The 21,297-nt window shown below is 47.2% G+C and overlaps 1 protein-coding gene across 1 annotated transcript in view; it reads left to right on the plus strand.

Moving 5' to 3' along the window:
• Positions 1-473: 473 nt before the first annotated feature.
• Positions 474-21,297, plus strand: part of CATSPERD (cation channel sperm associated auxiliary subunit delta) — a 35,480-nt gene continuing 14,656 nt past the window's right edge. The window contains exons 1-14 of the mRNA XM_040242057.1: positions 474-623; positions 2,868-2,922; positions 3,643-3,719; positions 4,536-4,608; positions 6,526-6,640; positions 9,545-9,612; positions 11,312-11,425; positions 13,766-13,849; positions 14,934-15,084; positions 15,804-15,899; positions 16,687-16,769; positions 17,162-17,338; positions 19,640-19,753; positions 20,601-20,690. Of these exons, the coding sequence (XP_040097991.1) occupies positions 550-623; positions 2,868-2,922; positions 3,643-3,719; positions 4,536-4,608; positions 6,526-6,640; positions 9,545-9,612; positions 11,312-11,425; positions 13,766-13,849; positions 14,934-15,084; positions 15,804-15,899; positions 16,687-16,769; positions 17,162-17,338; positions 19,640-19,753; positions 20,601-20,690 (1,371 nt within the window). The 5' untranslated portion in view covers positions 474-549. The remainder of the gene's footprint in view (positions 624-2,867; positions 2,923-3,642; positions 3,720-4,535; positions 4,609-6,525; positions 6,641-9,544; positions 9,613-11,311; positions 11,426-13,765; positions 13,850-14,933; positions 15,085-15,803; positions 15,900-16,686; positions 16,770-17,161; positions 17,339-19,639; positions 19,754-20,600; positions 20,691-21,297) is intronic.

Raw genomic sequence — 21,297 nt, forward strand, 5'->3', positions numbered from 1 at the left:
GGGACGACAGAAGATGAGATGGTTGGATGGCATCACTGATTCGATGGTCATGAGTTTGGGCAAGCTCCGGGAGTTGATGATGGACAGGGAAGCCTGGCGTGCTGCAGTCCATGGCGACTCGCAGAGTCGGACACGACTGAGCGACTGAACTGACCTGAGCCAGTGCGTTCAAGGCTCCTTCGAATCGCGGGGAGGGCTGTGGACACGAATGATGGCCCCTAAAAAGAGAAAACCGTGGCTGCAAGCGCAGCTTTGGGAACGAGTCGGGCAGCCCAGTCCAAACAGGTTTAGGAACTTGGGTGATATGCGCATGCTCAGACTCTGGACGCGTCGCGATTGATGGATTCGGGTTTCCCGGGAGACGCTTAGGGAGTGCAGAAAAGGTAGATTGCCTATGGGCGGCCGTGTGCGCATGCCCAAGATTTGGGGGAGGAGCTTGTTGAGAAGGTCGGCTTCGGGCTTCCTGGGGAGCAAGGTGCGCATGCCCAGACTGTGAAACGACTCCCCGCGGCAGTTGAGTCTGCGTATTGGAGGCGACGCCGGAGCAAGATGCTGGTGTTAATGCTGGTGGTGGCGACCACCTTTCGGTTCTGCCCGCTGGTCAAAGCTCAGCCGCTGTGCCGGTGGGGCTGCCCTTCCGGGCCTGGGGTACTGCCAGGGGTCGGGGATGGGGCAGACTCATCTCTGGGCGCAACCTAGGAAAGATGCTCCGCTCCCCAAGCTCATTGAGGATTCCCAGTTTACTTGATACCCACTTTTCTCTCCCACCTCATGCCTTCCAGCCCATCACCAAGTCCTCCCATTGCCACTTAAAGACTTTAGCCTGATTCCGATGCCTTCAAGCCATCTCCGCCACCACTACCCTGGGCTGTGCCTGGCAGCCAAAGATGTTGTTTGTAAACGAATCTGACCTTGTAATTCCCCTTCCCTGTGGCACCCAACATAAAAACCAATTTCCTTGTGCAGCTTTCATTTCCTCGCATGGTCTGGCCCAGGGTTCCTCAACAGCGCTGCTGACATCTAAGTCCAGATCACTCTCTGGGGTGGGACCGTCTTGTACATTGTAGGATGTTAAGCAGTGTCCCTGGCCTCCACCCACTCAATGCCAATAGTACCTCGTTCCCCAGACTTGACAGTCAATCAAATGTGTCTAGGCATCACCAAGGGTCCTCTGGGGATGTGACAACCACTGATGTCGCCCCTGCCCACCTCTGAATCACTGCTTCCAGCCACCGGTCCCTTGAGGAACAGGGGAGACTCGGCGCCTGCTTCTCCCTCTGCCTGGGACGCTTTGCTTCCAGATTTTCTCCGTGACTTCTTCATTCAGATACCGACTTAAATAGTACACTGCTTTATTTAAAGACCCCCTCTCGCCTATAGACTTCCCTGGTGGCGCAGGTGGTAAAGCATCTGCCTACAATGCGGGAGACCTGGGTTCGATCCCTGGGTCATAAAGATCCCCTGGAGAAGGCAATGGCAACCCAATCCAGTATTCTTGCCTGGAAAATCCCATGAACTGAGGAGCCTGGTAAACTACAGTCCATGGGGTTGCAAAAAAGTCAGACAGGACTGAGCGACCTCACTTCCCTGCACTTCTCCCCTGTAGCTGCTGCTTCTATAAATCACTAACTTCTGTTACACTGATTTCTTCTTGTTTGTTGCTGTCACTAAGATATTAACTCCATGGGGCATTGACTGTTTCTCTGATTCACTCCTTGCTCAAAATGTTTTCATTTCAGTAAATGTTAGATTAGCGAATATCATACATGAGGTGCCACAGGCACTGGTCAGATGCTAAAGCCCAGTTTCAACCCTCGGGGAACTCCTGCCAGTAATAAGCTGTACATTCAGAGGGCCCTGTTTAATGATGAAGTAGAGAATGTGTATTTCTGGTACATACTCCCATTTGATCACTGCAACAAACTTCATAGCAGAGTGATTCCTTAACCTTACTTTATAGAAGTGAAAACATACGCAGTAAAATTAAAAAGACACACTTGCTCTTAATAGGGCAGTGGGGAGTAGGACTTTCTAGCTGGATGTGTCTCAAAGTCTGCAAAGATTGGTACCATCCAATCCTCCCATTTCCCCACACTGGTTCTCAAAGTGCAGTCCTGAGACAGTAGCATCAGCATTACCTGGGGATTTGTTAGAACAGCAGATCCTTGAATCTGCTGAGACTCAGCAGTGGAGCCCAGCAATCTAATATCAGGACCTTCATGTGCTTCTAACTCACATGCAAGACTGAGAACCTGCTGTAGATGGCAGAATCTTTTTTTTTTTAATTTAATTTTTGGCTGTGCTGGATCTTTGTTGCTGCAAGTGGGTTTTCTCTCGTTACTGAGAGTGGGAGCTACTCTTCATTGATGTGCACAGACTCCAGAGCACGGGCTCAGTAGCTGTGGTACATGGGCTTAGTTGCTCCCTGGCATGTGGAATCTTCCCAACCCAGTGATCAAACCCATCCTCTGCACTGGCAGGCAGACTTCTAACCACTGGACCGCCAGGGAAGTCCCAGTTTACTTTATCTGCTGTAAACTGGACCAACATTCTCCCAGCCACCAACAACTTCCCATGCCCCTAGCCAGAAACCACCCCCTCAAAATCCAGGAGTAAGTATTCCTAATCTGGAGTCAGTCTGGAAATGACCCGTGATGAGCTCTGAGGAATTATGTCTCCATTCTTGCCTATGAATAAGTCTCTTTCCAGGTGAGGAAGGCTCACTGTTTCATCAGATTCTCCAGGGGCTCCCATAATCCTACAAGCTTCAAGAACTGGTACTGCACCATTAACCCAGAGGAAACCTGGTAGGAGTCATGCTGAATACTGAGTAAATACTGACAGGTATTTTCTTGTCTCACCTCTAGTATTCGCACATTGAGGACAGGAAAGGTGTTTCCTGTCGAAGAGAAAATAAAAGGGGTATGTGTCTGGCAACCCACTCCAGTATTCTTCCCTGGAGAATTCCATGGACAGAGGAGCTTGGCAGGCTACATTCCATGAGTTGCAAACAGACACGACTAAGCAACTAACACCTTATGTGGCTCCATGGGCTTCCCAGGTGGCTAAGTGGGTAAAGAATCCGCCTGTAATGTAGGAGACACGGGTTGGATCCCTGGGTGGGGAAGGTCTCCTGGAGGAGGGCATGGCAACCTACTCCTGTATTCTTGCCTGGAGAATCCCCATGGACAGAGGCGCCTGGTGGGCCACAGTCCATGTAGTGGCAAAGAGTCTAAAGATGACTGAAGCAACTGACCATGCACACAGATGACTCCATAGTTAACATTCATTCTTCACTTTTATTGCTGGATCAGAACGAGTATTTCCTAGTATTTCTTGGGTGTCAGTGTTGTGGGTGGCATAGAATATTACTTTATCTAATCCTTACTATTGCCTTTTGAAGTAGGCAGTAACCTCTCCCATGTCACTAAAAAGCTATTAATAATTGAGATGAAGTAGATAGAACACAGGACTGAGCGATTTTCACTTTCTTTCACTTTCAGACAGAACGAGGGCTAAGTGTCTTTATTGAATTTGAAGTTGCCCACTAGGGAACTGTTCCATGTTGCCCACTAGGGAACTGTTTTCATCAGGTGTTTATTAGGATTGATAGGGATAAAAATTTTGTGATTCTTTTTCTAGGACCGCCTGTATTTTTCATCTGGGAAAACTCACTTGATTAAGCATCCTTGTAAGAAAACCCTAGCCCTGTATCTAGGGTAAGATATCGTTCCTTTCTTTTTATCAAACTATTACATTCACCCTTGTTCTTTGATTACACAAACATTAAGAAAAAAGACAGCTCAGTCCTCTGTTGCTAGATGCTAGCCTATAGGGAGTCCACAGTTGGGGTCCAACTGGAGAGCAAGAGTTGAAAAGATAACTAAAATAATTACAGTACAGCTTGTCACAGAGGCTTAATATAAGGCAGTTATGAACAGTGCCATTCACAGTAGAAACGGAAACTTTAAAATACACAGGAATTAACTCAGTAACTCCTCTCTGTTTAAAACCATAAAATTCTTCCAGAGGGGTGCAAGAGAAAGAGATATGGGTAAAGAAACAATATACCATGTTCATGCATGGCCTTTGGCCTCTTAAAAGTTACCTGCCTAAGGGAACATGCTGTTTCTTTTTTTCTGTCACATTCCTGACATGAAAGCCTTTACTTTAGTGGGATGAGAGTGAAATAAAGGACGAACCTGAAGTTCATCCTCAGCAAAACAAGCCGGGACTTAATGTACATTTCATATAATTTTATTTTTGATGCAGTCACACTTTTCAACTAATGTTATTTCAAGAAGTCAAGTAGCCATGCTATAGAGGTTTACTCATGCAAAAATAAATAGATGAGCAATAGCTAAATAGACAATGATAGATAATGGTAGGTAGACAGATAGATAAATAAATCTCTGGTTCCTTGTTAAGAAAGGAATTTTATTTGAATGGAACATTTTAAAAAATGCCTGACATTGTCTTTTTTCCTTTGCTTGGGTGAATTTTTCCTAATTGAAACCTTTTATTGTTTATTTCAGAAGACAAATTTTTCTCACAAAGGACAACTTTGAGAGTAGTCTCATTCCGTTTTCCATCCCTGCGTCAATGCAGGTAGTTATGTTGTTGAACCATCTGAGAGATGCTTGAAATAGTAAATACTTAGGGTTAGATATAGGGGCATCCCTGGTGACACAATGGTAAAGAGTCTGCCTGCTAATGCAAGAGACACAGGTTCGATCCCTGGATGGAAAAGATCCGCTGAAGGAGAAAATGGCACCCCACCCTAGTATTCTTGCCTGGGAAATCCCATAGACAAGAGGAGCGTGGCGGGTTTTGGTCCATGGGGTTGCAGAGAGTCCAGCACAACTGAAGTGACTGAGCAGACACACAGGGTTAGATATAGCTGGGAACACCGTGTGCATACTACTCTGGTTTTGTTAGTTTGGGGACTTAAAGGCATTGAGAGTACTTTCTAATCTGGAAGGAGTGTTGATTCTATTCTGCCCTTACTACCAAAACAGATACTTCTTTTTTCCCTTAAAATAGAATCTGATGTCTTCCAAGAGCTCTTTATAATTGGTTTTGTGATACATGACATGCACTGATTTTAGGACCTCCCCAAATTACTGTCAACCAAAACAGAAAAACCTGTACCCTCTCAGTAACTATCTTGAGAAATCTGATGGTTGGCACTTATACTCCAGAAGGTTCTACCATCTGTTAAAATATTAATACCAGTTTTTCTGATAGCTAAGTGAAAGTCGCTCAGTCGTGTCTGACTCTTTGTGACCCCATGGACTATACAGTCCATGGAATTCTCCAGGCCAGAATACTGGAGTGGGTAGCTGTTCCCTTCTCCAGGGAATCTTCCCAACCCAGGGATTGAACCCAAGTCTCTACCAGCTGAGCCACCAAGGAAGTCCAAGATTACTGGAGTGGGTAGCCTATCCCTTCTCCAGCAGATCTTCCTGACCCAGAAATGAACCAGAGTCTCCTGCATTGCAGGCAGATTCTTTACGGGCTGAGCTGCATGGTAAGTCCCAGTTTTTCTGATAAGGGACACATTGATCAGTTATATTTATCATTCATTATTGATGCATTAGGCTTTATCCTCAGAAAAGGTCTTTTAAAAAATATTTATTTATGTACCATAATTTCTGTAACCATTCATCTGTTAATGGACATCTAGGATGCTTCCGTGTCCTAGCTATCGTAAAAAGTGTTGCAACGAACATTGAGGTGCATGTGTCTCTTTCAGTTATGCTTTTCTCAGGGTATATGCCCACTAGTGGGATTGTTGGGTCCTATGGTAGTTCTATTCCTAGTTTTTAAAGGAACTGCCATTGTGGTACATATATACAATGGAATATTACTCGGCTATTAAAAAAAAAAGAACACATTCAAGTCAGTCCTAATGAGGTGGAAAAACCTAGACCCCCATTATACAAAGTGAAGTAAGTCAGAAAGAGAAAGACAAATATTGTATATTAATGCCTGCTTATGGAATTTAGAAAGATAGTACTGATGAACCTGTTTACAAGGCAGCAATGGAGATATAGACATAGAACAATACATCGAGTCTTGCTTGCAGCAGATGGGATCTTTCATTGCAGCACGTGGGCCTCTCTCTAGCTGCAGCAAGCAGGTTCTCTAGTTGTGGCCCACAGGCTTAGTTGCCCCATGGCATGTGAGATCTTAGCTTCCCCAACGAGGAATCAAACCTGGGTCTGCTGCATTGGCAGGCAGATTCTTAATCATGGGCCGGCAGCGAAGTCCCCGCAGAGAAGGTTTTAATATGGGAGGAGATGGAGTGAATTTGGGTACTCCCAGGGACACCCAACACTAATACCAATCCCCCAGTTCCATTCTCAGCTGATCCCCAGGATGCATAGTTCCCAGTATCTAGGACCCCAAACAACTCTTGCTGACCTAAACGTTCCTGGGATGCCTGTTTAGAAGTAGTGCTTTCTGAATTCGATGTTTGAAAAGCTGCACATACTGATATCATGGTATATATCATATTCTTAGGTTGGCACACCGGAAGTGACGTCAGCACATTTTGCTGGTTCGGTATTGCTGTTAGTAGTGAATCAGAAAGTCTATGTTTATGATTATGAAGCCAACTTCTGGACTGCATCTACAGGTATGCATATTTTGTAATTTTTAAAATATTTATTTAGCTGCATTGGCTCTCAGTGGCCAAGCTTGGGATCTTAGTTGCAGTGTATAAGGCTTCTCTGTAGTTATGGTGCACAGGCTTAGTTGCTCTGCAGCAAGTGGAATCTAGTCCCCCAATCCGGGATCAAAACCACGTCCTCTGCATTGAAAGGCAGATTCTTAACCATGGACCACCAGGGTAGTCCCTATATTTTGTATTTTTTAAAAACTTTGTTTGCACTTGGCCAACATCAAAGAAAAGTTTCGGAAGTTACAGACAATGCTGCTACTTGGACATCGGTCCCTGGACATTACACAGTCCTTTTTTTCTTTTTTTTTTGGCCATGCTGCACAGCTTGAGGGATCTTAGTTACCAGAGCAGGGATTGAACTGAGCCCCAGGCAGTGAAAGTGGCCAGTGCTAACCACTTGACTGCCAGGGAATTCCCTACGTGATCCTTTGTGATTCAGTAAGAGTTGGGCTAAGCCCCGATCCCATGGATTGGGGACTGAGTGTTTCCATTGGGGATTGTGGTGACAAGCCACAAAAATCTGCTCTTACTGACTGGAACAGTAAGAGGATTCAGCAGGAGTTGTGATGGTGAGGAGATCAGGGAGGACCGGGGAAGGCAGAGGATGGGTCCCAGATGCCTGAGTGGGGTGCATATACAGTCCCACAAATGTCACCTTCAGGACAGGAAACAGTGGAGAAGCCCAGGCTTTAAGGACAGAGAAAGCGAGAACCCTGGTGGAGGAGGCAAGGAGACAGGGTCCAGTGAATAAAAGGGAGATGGTACTTTCTAGAGAAGAGGAAGGACAGACAGGGATGGCCTGTCCCTTCCAGGGAATGAGGACAGGTGCCCCCGTTGGTGAGAAACGGGTCAGTACTCGGTTTCTCAGGCCCGGCCCTGCTGACACTAGAGATGCGGCATTCTCTGGGTGGGGTAGGGGGAAGCAACTGTGCCCCCACCCACTGGACGCCAGGACCCCCCCTCCAACTGAGTCCTGACAACAAGCACGTCCCCAGATATCACCCAGTGTCTCCTGGGGGTTGAAATTCCCTTAGTGGAGAACCACTGGCGTGGTATACTGCCATCTTGCAATCTGTTATCCTTCTGCTCCGCTTGTATTCCTGGTGGTGAAAGATTATGATCCCCGCTCCCTCCAACAAGACGGAGCCCCGCAGTCCATCACCACAGTGCCTGCGGGGTAGCTTGCTAAGCTCTGGGTGGAGAGTCAATCACAGCACCCCGCTCCCCACTGGAGGGAAAGAGAAGCACAGGAGAAGAGCCACACCTTGCCCTGGTCTCTGGCTTATGTGTCTCATCACTGTGTTTCAGGCTGTCCCTCCAGGAAGTGACTAATTGATGATGGTTAGTGATTGACAGCTAGAAGGTTTCAAGCCCGGTGGCAGAGGTGCCATGCAAACACAACATAAATGGCCCACAGAGAATGTATAACCCAAGTGAAGCCAGGCGGCTTCATCTCATCGAAGGGTCACATTCAACACAAACACACATCTGCCTCCAAGACATCAGCTGGCCTACTCTTTTTTTTTTTTTAATTTATTTATTTGGCTGCACCAGGTCTTAGTTGCCACATGTGGGATCGAACCTGGGCCCCCTGCATTGGGAATGCAGAGTCTTAGCCACTGGACCACCAGGGAAGTCCTTAGGCCCATTTTTTTTTTAATCCATTTGTCTGTCAACAAACACTCAAGCTGCTTCCATGTTTTAGTTATTGTGAATAATGCTGGTTTGACCATGTATATACTGCTTTTAATTCGGAGGAAGGTATGTACCTGGAAGTGGAATTGCTGGCGCATATTTCCCCATTTTTGAGGACCCTCCACACTGGCCACACCATTTTGCATTCCCACCAGCAGTGCACAGGGGTTCCAAGTTCTTGGCCTTTGTCACCGACACTTGTCTTCCGATTCTGTCATGGTAGCTGCCCTAATGGGAGTGAGGTGGGGGTCTCACTGTGGTTTTGCTTGGCATTTCCCTAAGGACTGGTGATGCTGAGCGTCTTTTCATATGCTTTTGGCCACATGTGTATTTCCTTTGGAACTGAAGCTTCTCCTTCAGAAACAAAGAATGCCTTGCTCAGAGAAAGGTGCCCTTCCTGCTATTTTGGGGGACAGTTTACCTCTTACCCCCAGATGACACTTGGCAATGTCAGGAGACATATTTAGTTGTTTAGACTGGAGGAAAGGGACTTCCCTAGTGGTTCAGTGGTTGACTTCAATTTCCAGTAGAGGGGATGGGGATTTGATCCCTGGTTGGAAAGCTAAGATCCTACATGCTGCATGGCCAAAAAACATAAAACAGAAGAATATTGTAACAAATTCAATCAAGACTTTAAAAAATGATCCACATCAAAAAAAAATCTTAAAAAAAAGACTAGGGAGAGTGACACTGGTCAAATAAGTCACTATATAAGTGATTTAGTAAGCTAAATAAGTCAGTAGAAGCAGGAAGCTGAATCTCCAATACTCTGGTCATCTGATGTGAAGAGTTGACTCATTGGAAAAGACCCTGATGCTGGGAGAGATTGAAGGCAAAAGGAGAAAGGGGCAGCAGAGGATGAGATGGTTAGATAGCATCACTGACTCAATGGACATGACTTTGAGGAAACTCCAGCAAACTCCAGTGGAAGACAAAGGAGCCCGGTGTGCTGCAGTCCATGGGGTCAGAAAGAGCTGGACACAACTTAGCAACTGAACAACAACAGAAGCAGGATGCTGCGAAACATTCCACAGTGTCCAGGAGCCGCCTAACCGAGAAGTCCGGCCGCAGATGTCAGTGGGGAGAGTGGGAAGCCCCGCTCTAACCTTCTCTCTCGGAACCTTCAGGGAACTCAGAGAACATCTCAGTTCCCTTTACTTTCAGGCATACAACACCCTGTTTCACATGTGTCTGGTGACAACTGTTGTTACGGTGGAAATTCATTCTGCATGGTGAGTACCACGTGTCATTATCTCATTTTCTCCTCTGCTGTGAGCAGAGATAATTAGGAATGGAAATAAGGACAGTGTGAGCCTTGAGGGCTGGGAGTGTGATGGACTCAGGCTCTGTTATCTCACTGGGTTCAGAAGAGGACCTGAGAGATGGGAGGGGCTCATCTGGCTGGCACACTGAATATATTCATCTTTTTTTTTTCAATGTGTTATTTTGAAATAATTATAGGTGTACAAGAAGTTGAAGAAATTATACAGAGTCCCATGTATCCTTCAGCTGGTTTCCCCAAGTGGTTACATCTTACATAACTAACTACAGTGATACAAACAGGAAATCGATATGGGTACAACTGTGTCAAGTCAGAGAACTGCTACTGCCATCAAAATACTGAACTGGGGGCTTCCCTGGTGGTCCAGTGGTCAAGACTGTGTTCTTCCACTGCAGGGGGCGCAGGTTCAATTCCTGGTTGGGAAACTAAAGTGCCGAAAGCTGCATGGCACAGCCGAAAAGTAAAAACAATAACAGTAATAATAAAATAAAATATTGAACTGTTCCATGGCCCCAAAGCTCTCCATACCTCCCTACCCTGCCCTGCTGCTAAGTCGCTTCAGTCATGTCCGACTCTGTGCGACCCCATAGACGGCAGCCCACCAGGCTCCCCCGTCCCTGGGATTCTCCAGGCAAGAACACTGGAATGGGTTGCCAGTTCCTTCTCCAATGCATGAAAGTGAAAAGAGAAAGTGAAGTCACTCAGTCATGTCTGACTCTTAGTGACACCATGGACTGAAGCCTACCAGGCTCCTCCATCCATGGGATTTTCCAGGCAAGAGAACTGGAGTGGGGTGCCATTACCCTGCCCTAGCCCCTGGCAAACACTAATGTTCTCCATCTCTCTAATTGTATCATTTCAAGAATGTTCTATAAATGAGGTCATACAATATGAAACCTTTGGAGACTAGCTTTTCTCAGCAAAATTCTCAGGAGACTCATCCCATTTGTTGCATATATGTCACTAGTCTGTTCCTTTCCACTGCTGAGTAATTTTCCATGGTGTGGATGTACCGGAATTGGGTTGTTTCCACTTTTTGGCTTTTATAAATAAAATCACTAGAAACGTTCGTGTAGCTTTTTGGTATGGACACCAAGTTTCCATTTCTCTGGGAGAAATGCACAGGAATGTGATCATTGGCATCTATCTCCCCGCTCCCTTTTAATTTTTTTTAAAAAACTCATCTTTTTGTCACTTGCAGGATCTTAGTTCCCCAACCAGGGAGCAAACCCTCACCCCCTGTGGTGGAAGAGCGGTGTCTTAACCACTGGACTGCCCAGGAAGTCCCTTTTTTTCCCCCTATTTTTTCTCTCCACCCACCGCCTTTTTAAATTGGGATGCAATTGACATACCACCCTGTGTAAATTTAAGGTATACAATGTGTTGATTTGCTACATTTACATATTCCGGTATGATTACCACCATATCATGTCATGAAATTATCATTCTTTTTTATGATGGGAATAACCAAGATCTGGTTTCTTAGCAACTTTGAAGTTTCTCATCTAGTATTGTTGTCTGTGATCACTATACTGTGCATTAGACCTCCAGAATTTATCTACCTACTTAAAGAACATCTCCCCAGCTGCCACCCCATTCCACCTTTTATCTCCTTTTAAAGTAACTGCTTTATGTGTGTGTTCTTCCAGGATATAAGTAACTCGGTTTTTGCTTATTTGCATGGAGATCAGATATCTCAGGCCAACATCTATTTCTCAAACTCCCGAGGATACAGATTTCAGAAGTACGCCCAGGAAAGACATGTATGTTCAATGTGGTAAGAAAATGAACAAACAGGGGCTTCCCTGGTGGCTCAGTGGTGAAGAATCCACCTGGCAGTGTAGAAGACATGGGCTCCTTGCCGTCCAAGGGACTCTCAGGAGTCTTCTCCAGCACCACAGTTCGAAAGCATCAATTTGTTGGTGCTCAGCCTTCTTTACTGTCCAACTCTCACATCTATACATGACTACTGGAAAAACCACAGCTTTGACTATATGGACCTTTGTCAGCAAAGTGATGTCTCTGCTTTTTAGTGTGCTGTCTAGGTTTGTCGTAGCTTTCCTTCCAAGGAGCAAGCATCTTTTAATTTCATGGTGTCTTTTTTCATCAGGGCACTAATCCCACCCTGACCTCATCTAGATTTAATCACTACCCAAAGACCCTACCTCCAAATACTATCATTTTGGAGGTTCTGTGAATGTTTGTGTCCCACCCTCCCTTCGCCCCAGTTCATAGGCTGAAATCCTAATGCCTGATGTGATCTGTATTAGAAGCCTTTGGGAGGTGCTTAGGTCATGAGAGTGGAGCCCTCATGGATGGAATTAGTACCCTTATGAAAGACTCCAGAAGGGCTTCCCTGTGGTCCAGTGGTTAAGGATCTACCTTCCAGTGCAGGGAACACAGGTTCAATCCTTGGCTGGGGAACGAAGATCCCACATTTCATGGGGCAACTAAGCCTGTATGCTGCAACCACTGAGCCTTTGAGCTCTACAGCCAGTGCTCTGCAACTAGAGAAAGCCTGTGTGCTGTAAGAAAGACCCAGATCAGCCAAAATATAAAAATTTTTTAAAAAGGCCCCAGAAAGCCAGCTCACCCCGTTCCTGCATATGAGGACACACCAAGAAGTCTGCAACCCAGGAAAACGCCCTCACTTGACCATGCTGGTCCCTTGATCTTGGACTTCCAGCCTTTCTGTTGTTATAAGCCACCTAGTCTCTGATATTTTGTTGTAGCAGCCTGAACAGACTAAGACAGGGGGTTGGGGTTTTAACCTATGAACTGGAGGAGGACACCATTTGGTCCATAGCACTGTATGTAATAGAAATACCACCCCGCCCACTGCCCCCCACACACACCCAAACACAGCCAAGCAACAGAGGCTTAAATAAGATGGCAGTCTTTCTCTCTTACCTGAAAGATGTCCTGAGAGGGGTGGGGGAGCCAGGTGGGTTGCCATGGCAACTTGTCCCACTGTCCATAGGTTGGGGTCCTGGCCTCATGCTCCAGCATGCCTGCCAATGGGCACTTTGCTGCCCAGCCAAAGATCAGGAAAGAGGAACTGAGGCAGGAGTGAGGGATTTAGGCAGGCATCTCAGAGTCTGGGTCACCCCACTTCCTCAAGCACCCCACACTAAGCTGTCTTCATTCAAAGCTCTGCCCAGGATGCTGAAAGGTTGCTGAGCCATGAAAGACGCCGGGATTCTTGGCCTCCAGAAGAGAAGAATTCAATCTGGGGCCAGAGACAAGGCTTGATCACTCAGAGCTTTTGTGTAATAGAGTTTTATTAAAGTATAAAAGGGATAGAGAAAGCTTCTGACACAGACATCAGAAGGGGGCAGAAAGAGTACCCCCTTGCTAGTGTTAGCAATGGAGTTATATACCTTTTAATTAGTTATTACAATGAATCAAAAGAATGTCTCAAGTTTGTGAAAATTTTGCCAGACCCACTCCCACAATTTACATTTTAGGATAACAAGATTAGAATTTAACAATAGAAAGATCCTACCAGACCCACTCCCATGGTATACATTCTAAGATATCAGGATTAGTCCGAAGGTTTTCAGGAAGGAGAAACTTTCCTCCAGCCAGATACATTATTGTTGTACAATCCCTAGTACAGAGTTGAAACTGAATTGTGTAATTGACTAAGACTAGCTCAGATGGTAAAGCATCTGCCTGCAATGGGGGAATCCTGGGTTTGACCCCTGGGTGGAGGATCCCCTGGAGAAGAAAATGGCAACCTACTCCAGTAGTCTTGCCTGGAAAATTCTATGGATGGAGAAGCCTGGTAGGCTACAGTCCATGGGATCGCAAAGAGTTGGACACAACTGAGCAACTTCACTGGTTGTGGACTGAAGGAATGTAGAGGGAAAAAAAGTTTGTCCTTCCAGACCCCTTTCTCCTCCTTGAGGACCCTGGACTTCTTATCAATCTGCCTAAGAATTGATTCTCTCAATGCTGCAGAGGGGAAACAGATCATAATTTTAAAAATCATAATAAAAAAGACTTTCCTTCCTTTTAGCTTACCAGCTAACCTAGAGTTAAGTTATAAAGGAAGCACACTGATGATCTTGTTTACATGCAGTATTCTGTTTGTCTCACAGGCAGAGCTAGTCGGGACCTTCGGGGGGATCCTCTCCTTTCACTCTCTGTCACAGGTTGGGCTGCTTCTTGTTGACAAACAGATGGTAAGTACCATTTGGACTGGGAAGTACCACTTTGGTGACCTTTACCCCAAAACAGGTTTTTGTCAAAACTCATACACTTAGATTTTCATATCTGAAATCCATCTAGCTTTTGATTCACCTGTCCATCCATGTATCCATCCACCTACTCATCCACCTATCTACACATCCATCCACCTTTCTACCCATTCTCCCATTTACCTATTAATCCATCCCCCTACCCATCCACTTATCTGCCCACCTACTCTTCCATCCATTCATCCTTCCATTTATCTATTTATCCATCCACCTACCTCCCCACCTACTCACCCAACAAAACACTTATCTGTCCCTCCACCATCCGTTAACCTGCTTATCCATCCATCCATGCACCCATCCATTCATCCATCCACTCTCGCATCCATCCATCTACTTACTCATCCATCTACCCTTCTACCCACCCACACGCCCACCACCCACCTTCATTATCTCATTCAGCCATGCACTCAGCAATACTTTAGTAGGAATATAAGACATGGTGCCTGTGTCACTGGTGGCACCCAAGGCCATTTACATGCCTCATGTCACCCCTTTTTTTTAATGATTATTTTCACATGGGTTCAGAAAATCGGGACATGGAAACCATGACCTCACAGGTATCATTTAGGATAAGACTAAGAAGAGGAATCAGTTCATGCAAAGTGCAGTTGAAGAAAAACTATTAAGTCAGGCAAAGATTAAAGTACAGTTGGTACCCCTGCTGCAAAATTCCTGAACAAAGTGTGTGACTCTGAAACCTGGGGGAGGCCCAGGGATCAGGAAGTTCCCAGAGGCTGGGCTGCCACCTGGTAGCTAAGAGGCCCTCCCTCTAATCACACGGTGGGGCCATCCCCCCATCCAGAGTCCCCTCAAGCACCTGCACACACTGCCAGGTCCCGTCATGAATAACAGACCCTCCCAGACTCTGGAAATCCTAAGAATGTAATGGTGGCCGAGGAATCAGGCTCTGGATACAATCTGTGGGCACAGGGTCTTAACCACTGGACCGCCAGGGGAAGTCCCCGTGGTGATTTCTTTTCTCGCTCAAGATTGAGTCTTTTTCTTTCAGGCCATGTTCAGCTACTCTGACCATCCCTTGGACCGCAGCTTTGGGCTGCCCTTTGACTATGACAGGACCCTTGACATCCTCATCGCCCCAGGCCAGAGAGGCATCCTAATCTTTTGGTCTGAGAAGAACCTGCTAGTTTCCCGAAACTCAGGTGAGCAAGGCCCAGGCTTGGGGCGTGGCCAGTGCAAGGGGCTGTTTTTTCCTCTCCCTTGACTTTAGTGGACCATGACAAGCTGATTCTTACCTTGTCATCTTCATTGCAACCCCCAACCCCCACTTTCTGCCACCTAGGACATTTAGGCCCTGTAAGCAGGTTCTGAAAGTCACCAGACCCCGAGGGCAGAGGGGCCACATCCAAGAACTGCAGATCTTGTTTTGAGGCCTAGGACACATGAGTCCCAGGAAAGAAGCAAAAGGCAGCCCCCTAGAAGGTGCTGTCAAGGACCTCTGGGCACAGCTGTGGCTGCCAGAGCACCTTCGATCACAGCATGCTCCCCAGTACCAGTTAGGCCATCTGAATATCGCTGTTTCCTTCTAATGCAAGAAAAGGGCCTAGGGCTGGCCTGGCCATGCAGGGGGCACCCACTCCAGAAAGAAAGTTTTGCCTGATTACATGTTACCTGTACAGTAAGAGGCATCCTAAAGTTCATCTGGTATGCAGTCCATCCCTAAGAGCTCTTATATCGAGATTTAGGCAGGGTGGGGAGGTCACATTTTCTTAAACCTAATGTCTTCCATGCAATATTTTTCAGCGTTGCATCTCGTGGCTGCATTTTCCTTTGAGTCAAGAATCAAGGGGCTGTGTGGTCGGCAGGGGACCCTCTTGCCAACAAGCACACAGGTCTCTGGATTTACCCTGTTGTCTCCTAGGTCAGCTGGTTGAATCTGTCCAGGTGCGAGAAGGACAACGCATCTTGTATAATTCCATTGTCAAAGCCAACATCACCATCCACAGCGTTGCTGCCAGTATGTGCCCAACCCCCGGGTAGCTTTCTAGAAGCCCTTCAGACCTGACTTATTCACTCTTGACACACACCACCCCACGCCCACCACCGGATCCCTCCTTGCCAAAACAAACAAAACACGATTATTACCTGTTCTAGAAAGAATATCTTGTGTTCCTCAGAACTTTATATCTGCCAAAGATCAGAAACAACCTGTGCTCATCAGTGGAGCATTGGTTACATAAAGTTATGATTCATCTAAGTAACAGAATGCCAAAGGGTCAACTACACTCATGTGTATGGAAGGAAATAAAAATACATTTCAACTCTACTTCAATTAAGAATAAATACATAGAGTAAAAAATACTCAACTTGTGCTATAAAAAAAAAAGAAATACAAAGCAGCTTAAAGGGTCCCAGAATGTGATCCCTAAGTATATAAAGCTACTGAAAAGCATGTTTACTAAAATGCTAACAGTGGTACCTATGTCAAGGGTCAGCATACCATGGCCCATGACCCACCATGGGTTTTAAATAAAGTTTTATTGGCACATAGTCCTGCCTATCCATTTACAAAGTGTCCATAAGCTGCTTTCCCAGGGCCAAATACTTGTAACAGACATCACATGACCAGCAAAGCAGAGCATTCTTTCCATCTGGTCCTTTACAGAAGAAACTTGCTGACCCCTGGTCTGTATGATGGGACTTGGGGTAATTTTTTAAACTTTAATATTTAATATGTTTATACTTCTGTCCATGGAAACAACCCCTGTTTCAATTTTTGTTCTGTCTTGTCTGGCTTTCCCTAGATGAAAATGAACTGGCAGTTTTAACTCGAGAGAATAATTTATATTATGGCAGCCTGGGAATCCAGTCAAGTTCTCTGATCAAAGTGGGTAAAATCCCGATGTTACTCAGTTGTTAAGGACTAACAGTCTTGTTCTCAAACATCTGATCCTTTTTATAAAGAAATTGCTCTAGTTATTAAAATAGCAGTTAGTCATTTAATAGCAATAATATAACATGAATTTTAATTAATTTGACACCTGAAAAGTCGGTTTCTCAACAAAGGGTATCTAAGACTTTGCTTGGTCTTTTTGGTTTCTTGCTTAGTCGCTCAGTCGTGTCTGACTCTTTATGACCTCACGGACTGCAGCAGAGACCATGGGGTTTCTTAGAATTTTGTTTTTGGCCTACGTTCTGTAAATATGAATCATAAGGAAAAAGTTAAATCCTCAAAAAAGAATGAGAATGAGCTGCTCTCAGAAGTTACCCTTCTCTTAGTTTGCAGACCAAAACATCTGGTCCCAAGAGGCGGTCCTGATGTTCACTGACGTGGGGATGCTGGAAATACTGACCCCGCTTCCTGACATGCTCTTTCCAGCTTTTGATTTCCAGAAGTGCCTCCTGAATATCCAAGCCCTTCTCGTGGATCCTCAACTCCAGGCTGGCATCTGCAAAGTACGTGGTGGTGACTTGGGGTGGGGAGAAGGTCAATTTCCAGAAAGATACTAGACCGTCCATTTCCAAAGGGCCTTTGGATCCACAGCAATCAGTGGAATGAGGGGGAAAAAATGCCATTAAAAAAAAGTATTTATTTATTTTTGACTGTGCTGGGTCTTCTTAACTGCTCGGGCTTTTCTCTAGTTACGGCGAGCGGGGATGTCACTCCGACTGCAGTGCTCAGGCTTACTGTTGTGGCTTCTCTTGTTGCAGAGCACAGGCTCTAGGGCACTTGGGGTTCAGGAGCTGAAGCACGTGGGCTCAGCAGTTGCAGCTTCCGGGCTTTAGAGCACAGGCTTAATAACTGTGGTGCACAGGCTTAGTTGCTCAGCGGCCGGTGGGATCTTCCTGGATCAGGGATCACACCCATGTTTCCTACATGGGCAGGCAGATTCTTTACCACTGAAGCCACCAGGGAAGCCTAGTCAAGCACACTTTGTCCAAAATATCCTTTTATGATGGTGCTACTGGGGCTACTCTCTAGTTGCTCTCTTCTCACTGCAGTTGCCTGTCTTGTTGAGCACCGGGCTGTGCAGCACAGGCTTCGGTAATTGTGCCACGCAGTCTTAGTTGCTCCCTCAGCAGGTGGGATCTTCGTGAACCAGGGATAGAACCCATGTTCCCTGCAGTTGGCAGCTGGATTCTTTACCACTGGACCACCAGGGAAGTCATTGATTCACTTTTAAAGAACAGAGTCTGGATGGTGAGACAGCCACTGAGCGTTGGAGGAACCTCCACCTTCACCACCACTACCCTCACCAGGGGACCAGGATGCACATGGGCAGCGATGAGTCCTGTTGCCAGGACAGAACATTTCAGTTAACCGTGTCATCCCTTATCAACCCCAGGTCTGGAACCAGAAGCGACTTGTTGGTTCTCTTCCTAGGACACCAGGCAGCCAACACAAAAACCAGGTTAAAAAAAGACAAGATGCAATTTCTCTCCTTCTCCACACCTTCTCCTGAGTCAGCAAATAGCACAGGGCTTTCCCCTGTGGGTCTCCTCATAAAATTATTTTGGTGAATATATGAAAACAAAATGACAGAATATTGCCCTGCGCTGATGCTCAATGTTGGAAAAGAGAGACAGTCGGCCGTTAGGTGCCACCGACAGAAGATGGATCACCCACTGGCTCTCCCATCTCAGTTCTGCCCTCATCCGATGGTTCCAGCTGCCAATCTGCCAGAAAAGGCAGAGCATGGAGGAACGGGTGTTCAACCTCACCAGGGAAAATCCAGACGATGGGAAGTCTACAGTTCAGTGGCATAGAGGGACTTTCATGGTGGTCCTGTGGCTAAGACCCCACCCTCCCAATGCAGGGGCTCTGGGTTCAATCCCTGGTCAGGGAACTAGATCCCACATGCTACAACTCAAGATCCCCTGTGCAGCAAGTGAGATCGAAGATCACATGTGCCACAACTAACACCCAGCGCTGCTAGATACATTTTTTTTTCTTTTTTAAAGATGCCTAGGAAAGAAATGAAAAAGAAAGGAAGGGAGGGAAAACTAGGTTGAAAGAGACTGAAAAGGACAATGTTTACAAACAGAAAAACTAAGTTACATCATCTGGGAATGCACTGTGCTGTGCTGTGGTGTCCAGCTCTTTGTGACCACCTAAACTGTAGCCCACCAGGCTCTTCTGGTCCTGGGATTCTCCAGGCAAGAATACTGGAGCTGGTTGCCATTCCCTACGTACTCCACGGGATCTTCCCAACCTGGGGATCGAACCCGAGTCTCATGTCTCCTGCATTAGCAGGTGGCTTCTTTACCACTGAGCACCTAGGGAAGCCCTGGGGATGTGCACTCGGCAATCATTCTAGGAAATGGGGAGGGAGGTGGGAAGGAGGTTCAGGATGGAGGGGACACATGTATACCTATGGCCGATACATACTGATGTATGGCAAAAACCATCACAATATTGTAAAGTAATTATCCTCCAGTTAAAATAAATAAAGACATAAAAATCATTCTAGGAAGAAACACAAGTAAGCGATTACTGCAGAAGTCAGGCGGGGAGCGGGGCAGGCTACTTCTGGAGAGAAAAAGGGCTGTGACTAGGGAGACCTCCAGGGTCTTCTGGGGGTGCAGGGTCTAGTGGGGAGTGGCTTGAGTGACAGCCCAGGCTGAAAGGGTCCATCCCTAGGGACCCCCCACCTGCTCTGTATTTTGGGGAACAGAGGCTTGATTTAACTGATCCAAAGATTGATGGATTCTTTTTTTTTTTTCTTTCCTTCTTTTTAAACATTTATTTCTAACTAGGTGGAACTTCTGCAGGGAGAATTTGAAAACAAAATGTACACCATTGACATGAACAGCCAGTTGGAGTTGACGGCCCTAATGATACCCCGGCCAGGCACGTTACCTGTCCCACTAGTAAGGACACTTTATCTGTTTGACAAGTGTCTCTTAACATCTGCCATCCTTGGCCTCATGTCTCGTGCCCACAGTTCCCAGGCTCTGGAAATTCCCTAGCATCCTCTCAGAGAGACAGTGGCTCATGAAGCCCCCAGAGACTTCTCCTCTTCCTCCAGACACCAGCATCCAGGTGTCTGGCTGTGGCTGTCCCTCTGTCCACCCTGCCTCCTTTCTATGTACTGCTATGCCGGTCCTCCAACCCCCTTTGGAGCTGCCCCGGACCCTTTCCAAAAACGCCGTTTCTGCCCAGCTCAGCCAGCACTGGCTTTCCTGCCTACAGGGCATGCCTGAGAAAAAGCGGGCATCCCTGGACCTGAAACCCAGGTGTCCAAACCCGGACCCTTGGCTGCAAGCAATCAAGCTGAAAACAGGGGAGTGGACCAGCGTAAGACTCCAGGGGACGTCCAGTCAGCTGGGACCAGGGCCCGAGAGAGGAGCCGTCCTGGCCGCCGGGTCTCGCCCTGCTCTCTCCCCCGAACCCCTCAAGCCCCGCCCCTGCACAGGACGAGCCTCTCCGCGCCCGAGGGACCAGTCTGGGTCTTGCGGCACTTCAGCCCCAGGCTGTCCTCACAGAGGGCCTCAGAGCCACAGTTAGGGGGTGTGTATGACAAGGGGGGCATATTTGGGGATGGAACCTGCAGTAGTATTTGCGGAGCAAGCTGGGTCTTCAGTCCGAAGGGGCACTGGGGTCACCGGTGGTTGCGCCCCCAAGCGGCGCCCATCCGCTCCTGTCAGCGCCGGTACAGCGTGGGCGTCTCCCCTCCCGTTCCAACCCTCCCCCCACCCCCGCCCCGCCCCACCCCAGGTAATAGTGAGCAACCCCCACTCCCTGGGGCTGCAGGCGGTCATCTATGAGGACGGCTACACCTACGACAGCAACACCAAGCACAGACTGGTGAGCTCTTTGTCCCGCACCCACCCCGCGTACCCTTCCCCCCACCCCCACCAAACCCGGATCTTCAGGCTGAGGGGCTCGGCCTTGACCTGCAGATGCCAAGGGTCACCTGATGATGTCCCTCAAGGTCTGACCTCCGTCCGTCATCCCTCCCTTACAAACACTCAGATAAGGTGCTGCAGAGTATAAAGCCCCTGCCTTTTCCCCACCTAGGCAGGTGACAGTCCCCCAGAGGAGGGATGGGAGGAGGCATCAGGAGGCAAAATGGGCCGCAGGGAGGGGCTTGACTTAAATAGGGGTCTGGGTGACCTTCAGGCCACAGCCAGGGTCACACCAGGAAGTCTTGACTTGAACCCAGACCACAACAAACTCTTTGCACCAGACCTTGTCACATCACAGTTAAATAGGAGGGGAAACTGATTCACACCCCACTGTGGGTCCCCAGGACAGAGGCAGCAAGGGAATGAAGGAGCTTGGGAAGAGGGGCCATTTCCATGAGCTTCTAGCAGGAAATTAGAACCAGAGATGGGCTGGATGGCTCCCAGGCTGCTCCTCCCAACTCCTTTACACCCCTCCATCCCCCACCTGGTCCTGCCCTCCTCCTGAA

This window comes from Oryx dammah, unplaced genomic scaffold (genome assembly GCF_014754425.2).
Source record: "Oryx dammah isolate SB20612 unplaced genomic scaffold, SCBI_Odam_1.1 HiC_scaffold_5, whole genome shotgun sequence".
Lineage (NCBI taxonomy): Eukaryota > Metazoa > Chordata > Mammalia > Artiodactyla > Bovidae > Oryx > Oryx dammah.